General features: G+C 38.0%; 1 protein-coding gene across 1 annotated transcript in view; it reads left to right on the top strand.

Moving 5' to 3' along the window:
- Positions 1-590: 590 nt before the first annotated feature.
- The window catches only part of GLCCI1 (glucocorticoid induced transcript 1), a 47,176-nt gene continuing 40,627 nt past the window's right edge, over positions 591-7,139 (top strand). Inside the window, exon 1 of the mRNA XM_010151061.1 lies at positions 591-684. Within this exon, the coding sequence (XP_010149363.1) occupies positions 591-684 (94 nt within the window). The remainder of the gene's footprint in view (positions 685-7,139) is intronic.

The following is a 7,139-nucleotide window of genomic DNA, read 5'->3' as shown; positions in this document are numbered from 1 at the left end:
CCCCCCCCCTTCATTAACCTTTGGAAAATGGTAATAGGAAACTAGGTAAAACAAAAAAAAAAATCTGGTGCATACAGACAGTGATGGTGCTGCTGCTGAATGCTGTAAATTAATTACGGGAACCCGGAGCAAAACATTGTAGTGGTGCAGTGCATGAAGGTCTGTGCTTAAGGTGTATTGAAGAGGGTGGAATGTGGGCACTTAACCTGCAGGCAAGGAAAAATACTGCAAAGCTGTGAGGCATTTCATTATTACGTACAAATTTTTTGTTAGATGGGAAATTTTAATTTTAGAAAGTGGTTTCAGTCGTCTTCATCTGTGGGCTATTTTAACCTTAATAAATCAGACTATAAATTAGCACTGAATGACTTTTCCATCGTTAAACTTGTTTGAGCTTGCCTCGTGGTGTGCCGCCTTAGCAGTGTACATGGCTTGATTTGGTTTAGTGAGTGCAATGCATAAAATCATAAATGGTCCGTCAAGAAATGCACTCTGTAATCTGTATGCGCTGCGAGGAATTTGTTCCCCCTCCTCCAGGTCAAGCCAGCTGCTGCAGCAGAAGCTGACATCCTCTAGCAGATCCTGAATGAATGAATGAAAACAACGTGATCGCCCTAATAATGACCACGATTGCGCACGTCAACAGCTTTATTTTACTGAAATACAGGCACCATTTTCTAGCAGGCAGGGGTAATAAGATACCCAATTTCTTTGGTTTTGCAAATGGAAAAAGGTTATCAAACAGCCTTCCCCCAATAACCTAGAGCTGTTTTCATACTGTGTAGAATGTAGTTGCATGCCACGGGGCAAGGTTTTGTCTTTGCTTCCCTGCTTGTTCTCAGCATTTTAGTATATGATATGCAGGTAATAAAACCGATGTTTGTAATCTGTAAGGTGGTAGCAGTTGTGTACAGAAAATTGATGGTGAGCAGGACTGCTGCAGTAATAATGGAGGACTTGGGGGGGGGGATGGTAATGTTTTCAAACATGGACCATCTTGCTGCAGCTTGTTAAACAATGTGCTGCTGTAGCTATTTATAGTTGTTATCAGTATGCAAGTCTTGAGGAAGCGACTTGATTAAGTTTTTTTGGTCAGTTTTTCAGAACCGTTTCCCGCTACTGTAAAACGTGAGCTTAGACTCTAGGTATAATCCCGTTGTTTTTCTCACCAGCGCAGGAGATCAGTTTGTCTTGGGCTCTGCAGTCTGACTTAGATTGTTTCACGAGTCTGCTCATGCTGGAGACTGCTTATGATTCTGATGGATAGATGTTTTCCTCTTCTAAAGACACCTGCCCCTTCCCCACCTCCCTTCAGCCTTTGTCACTATAGATTCCTTGAACTGGCTACCCTACTAAGCTGTTTTGTTGTGGATATTTTAGTGATTGGCCAGAGGTTCTTTTTACAAAGGAAATTTCTGTGAAAACACTCCAGCTTTGAGCCTCTACAGGTCAGAGCAACTACCATTGCAGGCATCGACATCACTACCAGATGAATGGAAATAACGTGCTCTGTTTCCTCTCCCACTCCCATCGTCAGCCTTTCTCTCCCTTTTTTCTAGGAAGCTGTAAATGTGTGTGTTCTGCAGCAAAACCCTGTGTGTTTAGAACTGAAACTTTAAAAATTTGATGATGTTTTCTTTAAGCAGATTTGGAGATTTGCAGTTCTTGGGAAACCATCAGTGGCTGTATTTGTATTTGGTTAGTATTGATACTGAATGGATGAGAAATCGTGAATACTCTGTACTAATTTCAGGGTGCTGCAAATAGAAAAAAGAGAGGGGGGAAAAAACCCTTCTGATACTGTAGGATAAATTTGCAATGTGTGAGTTTACTCCTTTCTTCTTTTCTTAAACACGTTTATTCCTTACCTAGTAGATATGTTTTTATAGCCTATTTAGAGAGTTGGCAATGTAAGAAGTGTCTGGCTGAATGCAACAACACATGGTTTCCGTGGAGAGAATATATCCAGTACATCTCTGATCGCATAAATGTAATGTCAGTGGAGTGTGAAGCAGTGTGGTTTATGACAAAGGACATTTCAATAGTAACACAAAAAAAATCCTTTGAACTGGTCAAACAAAACATATTACTTGCTTGTAAAAACTTAGGTTTTACAGGAAACAAAAAGCAAGTTGTTTTCTTGCCTTACCTGGATAAAATCAGTAGTTGCTGTTATTGTGTGAAGTAGCTTGTATGAATATGAGTGGGTTTCCTGTTTAGTTTGATTTTTTTCACATGGTTTGTGATGTTTTGTATACAAGGAGGGTGTAAATGTCTTCTATATGATTCATGCTCAATGTTGCTTTCATCAAATGCTTTGATTTGTTTAGTGTTAACTCTGGTGGTACGGTAATATTATGCTTCATGTTTTTCTAACTTTCACTTACATAGTTTATAATACAAAGTTTTTTCTATATCATATTTTAGAGGCAAAGGTTAGTTTTAAGGACATCTGAAAAATACTGTAATCAATTTGGCATTTAAGGGTTCCTAATATCTTCTCAAAATAACTTCTGAAGTATTGCCAACATTGGTAAGAGAGGAATTAAAAAAAGATGCAAAACAACTGCATAACCCAGTTTTGAGGAATAAGTATGTATATCTATTTTTATGCTAGTAGATAAAAGGCTAGCAGAGTGAGGAGTGAAGTAAAACTGACAATATTGCCGATCTCTAGTCTTGCAAGGAGTATCAGTATTTAAAAAAACAAAAATTCGGACTTCAAAAGGCAATACTGTTTTAATATCCTGGATTCAAGCCATCCAATATTTTGGCATCATATACATTTATACCAGAGATCAAGAAGATCTTTCCTTTATTTCTAACAAATGTAAGGTAAGGAAGTAATTTCTGTGACGCTTCCTATTTCCTGATGCCTGAATAATAGCAGTATTCCCATAATTGTATGGCCCAAACAGTTTTGCTCTAGCTTTGTCCCTCTCTCTTCCCAAAATAGCTTTCATTGGAATATAATATGGTGAAATAAAAGACACTGGCTAAATTTGAACCAGTTGTCTAAAATTCAAAGGCTTTTTTGGTTACATGTTTTAACATCACTTTAAATGAGAATAGTATATTAGATGTCCTTAAATATGTTTCATAAGACAAGTTAATTTAGCTTCTTTCAGGTGTTAAAACACTTCAGGAAAGAAAAGCAGGAAGGTATTTTTGCTGTTGAATATTGCAGCAAGGCATTAGCTGTTAAGAAAGCATCCCCCTACCCTATGGAAAAAATAACTTCTATGTATATATGTTTTAAATCAGTACCTGACCATTATTGCTTATTTTTTGGACATAAGCAAGTGTTAACATATTCATGCATAGTAAAATGGTGGCTGATTATGAAACTTGTTTTCTGACATTTATGGTTTGTGGTTTTGTCCTTTTCCTTCCCATGGGAATGGGCTGAACAGAGATTCTTAAAATATATCTTAAAATACAAAGAGGGTAGAGCAAGGGGACGGATCTTGCAAAAAAAAGTCAGTGTTTGCCAAGTTTAGGCTGACACATAATGAGGTGCTGAGCTTTGCTATGTTGCTAAAAATCACAGTGAAAAGGTAGTTATTTTAAAAATAAAGTTTATACTATTACTCTAGAAATCATCGTGGGGAAAAAAAACCCAAACAGTGCAATAATTCTGAAATTTCGGTTCAATCTGGACTTGAAAGCAGTAGTGGTAACAATGCAAAAACTATTGGATGTTAAATATATGCTCCTCAGTGTTTCAGTTTAAGTGAATATTTGAAGTACTTTTCCTGTGGGACTTCATTAGTTGAGTCATCTTCATCTGAAGAAGGTTATAGTGTTGGGTCTGTGTCCGTCCCCCTGCCCCCGCCCCAGTGAAAAATGAAAATTCTTGCTTAAATTGGTTGGCAGTATCTTCAGTAGAGAAGAGCATTGCCAACACTTGACACAATAGTTAGTTCTCCATGGATTTAGCATATGTTCAAGAAAAGTTAATATAATAGGGTTTAAATATCAACTAGCATTTTTCAAAAAGTATCTTTTATTGATGAAGAAAAGGACCTTGTAGTAAAGATGCAGGACTGCAACATTTTGCTCAAGACATGAGATAGTTAAGATCATCATCTTGCTTTAATGTTAATATTTAATTGTGTTGAGTTCTCTCTCCTTCAACACTTCCTTCCTTGTAAACCTGTAGTGCCTAAACAATGGCTTAAGGCATTTTCAGGGAAGTAAAATAGTATTTACATCTTCTTTATTAGAAGGGATACAATCCACAGCAACTTGTCAGCCTGAGATTATCCCCTTTTCTTCTGTGATGCCATTTTTAAGGTGCAGGCAATTGCAAAATGAAGAGAATCGGAGATTAGAGTGAAAGAAAATGGGTGTTTGTACTTAATAGAAACGCAATGTAAGAATTGGATTTACTACTTCCCCCAAATTAAATTGTTCTTCAGTTATGCTTTAAATTTTCCCCTCTTGATTTGACTCTCAAGTTCATCACCACTAATTTGTATTATGACTATTTTTTTAATCAAATTAAATCCTAAATCTTGGAAATAGCTGATGGGTACTGAAAGGGCTCACAATTTGAGACTTCTGCAGTATGGATAGCACACAGAGTATCAGGATACAGTGTGATATCAGTTCTTTTGAATGATGAGTCAGTCTCTCCAGTTCTTGTTTTTCTGAAGTTAGGATCTCATCCATAGAAACACTCACCTGTGGTTGATACTGAAATGCATACTGTCTTGGGAACCCTTTTCTGCTCTCCCAGCTGTGTGAATATGGACTTAGGACCAGAGTTCTTTCCTTGCATGGTCCCCTTCTTCCCTTTGTGGTCCCCTTGGACCGTCTCGTGATGACTCTGCTTATACTATTTCACTCCTGCTAGTAAGGCAGAAGAGGGCATGTGGTTACCAGAAGCTTCTCTTGGGGAAGGAATCCCAGCCAGGACAAATGGAGCCATGCTGGGGACTGCCCTCAGCCTGAAGTCTCTGGCCTTGTAATACTGCCTCTGCCCTGGTCCTGTTCTTTTCTCTTCTGTACCTTCCTTACTCCTTTGGTACCTGCACCACTTCTTATTAGCTGCTGGTGCTGTGTCCTACCAGACTATTGACTATCGCCCTGTTAAAAACAGATGAGCTTTCTGCAATGGGGAAGAAAACCCCAGAAGGTGTGGGTGCAATAGCTTTTTTCTGCACAAGCTATTTGTAAATAGGGATTAACCTAAACGGTTGGTGTTGTGTCAATGGAAGATGGTTTTGATGGGAAGTTTTAACTTTTTGTAGTGGTAGATCCCTTAAATAGCATTCCATATTACGTACTGCTGCTTTGGAGATAATACATACTTCCCAGTAGGTCCTAAAATGCCATGAGCTTGGGTTTTGGAAACTTAATGCAGGATACTGTATGGGTTATAGCTTCTTACTTAGTGTTGCATGTGCCCTAACAATAAACGGACAGATGTTGGTGTTTATAAGGATTTAACTTTCACTGCTGCTAGTATTAAACTGAGGCGTAGTTGTTTGCAATGGATATTATTCTCTGAATCAAATACAAATGAGTGATTTACAGCACTGGTTCTTATATGCCACTTGTTTTGCTCAATCTGAAAGCAGTTTTAACCAAAATACACATTTTATTTCCTCTTTAGGAAGAATGTAACTCATATTTTGCTGAGAGTGGTGACTAAGAACAGAATGATAGCAGTTCTGTCATGGTTTCTGAATAATCTAAAATCCACTGTAGAATATTTTCATTTTACTCTGTCTTAAAATACTGTCTAAACTGGAATAATAATTTAACTGTCCCATTCCTTGAACAGTCCAAGTCACCTATTTGAACAAGGTCAGGTTCATCCTCCTTTCTTAGCTCTCACCTAGTCATTAAGCAAGGAAATTACTTGTAGACACACTTCTGAATTTCAGGAATTAACAGTAATATCTAACTTGATGACCGATCATTTAAAGATCACTGGCATTCATACCAGAAATGTGAAACTCATTTGTGTAACTATACGAATTTTAACATTGTTTTAGTAAGTATGAAACTGTCTCTTGGAAGTATTTTCTGTAACAGTAACCACTTGGTCGTGAATGGATTAAATGTATGGCAAAATAGATATTGTTGTATGGTCTGGTGTACCTTTGGTGTTTCGGTGTGCGGTGCTTATTCTGGAGTTCTGTTAGAAATACTTTGAAGATTGGCGAGCTGGATTTCCTGTATATCTACATTTTTTAAAAAAGACTTCATGATTAGAGAAAAACCTAAACATTTTAATATAGAACACTTTGGCTGCAGTACTAAAAAAAATTCAAAACTGTAACAATCTGTTGACGTCGCTCAGCATTTGGAAGCTAAACTGTGATTTGGAAAGAATATGTATTCTTACCAGAAAAAAAAGTTCTGGTTATTCAGTACTTGATTAATAGCTAATTCTATTGATCCTAATCTGCAGAAATTGGCCCATAAGTACAAAGCCCACTTCTTTTGAAGTATGTCATGCAGTCAGTTGTTGGCTGTTCGGGTGCAGATTACCCAAGTGCCTAGATCTGTGAACATACAGCTTCCAAGGGTAACAGTACAGTCGCTTCCGTTAGATGAAGTGTGGTACCTGTGCTAGATCAGAATTCTTTCTAGATGAACCTTGGAAATTTTGCACTGTGTTCTGAGATTTCAGGCTGCTGAGAACACACAGTGTGGAGTACCCAGTGAGCGGCTCTACAAGACCTGTAAGTCTCTGAAGGTATTTAACATGGTCTCACTACCACTCCTGCTCATCACAGCAGAGCTCATGAGCCCAGTAGCGCTAGAAGATGCTTATGGTTATAGCAGGTATCAGCATGGTGTGGTCTGTGCTCTAGAAGGGTTTGATCAGTGCAGTTCTTGCACATGGAATCAGCTTAAATTCAGTGCCACATGTCAGCTAATCAGTGTAGAGAGTCTGGAGCCCTAGAAAGTACATTGCAAAATCCAGGTGGCATTACAGTGGTGAGCCTGTGCAGTTAGGTGCTACGCCTCCATATACAGTATATTATTAAAAAAATCTTTGTTGTATGTGATATCTTAACTTTCTGTCTTTCAGGGTAATGGAGAGTTGACTTGCTCACTAAAAATTAAACTCCAATTTCTGTTGAGTGTCCTGGAACAGACTTTGAACAGTGTAACTCTAA

Source organism: Eurypyga helias, unplaced genomic scaffold (genome assembly GCF_000690775.1).
Source record: "Eurypyga helias isolate BGI_N326 unplaced genomic scaffold, ASM69077v1 scaffold20054, whole genome shotgun sequence".
Classification (NCBI taxonomy): domain Eukaryota; kingdom Metazoa; phylum Chordata; class Aves; order Eurypygiformes; family Eurypygidae; genus Eurypyga; species Eurypyga helias.
The sequence above is the reverse complement of the archived record's forward strand: the minus strand, read 5'-3'. Positions and strand labels throughout refer to the sequence as shown.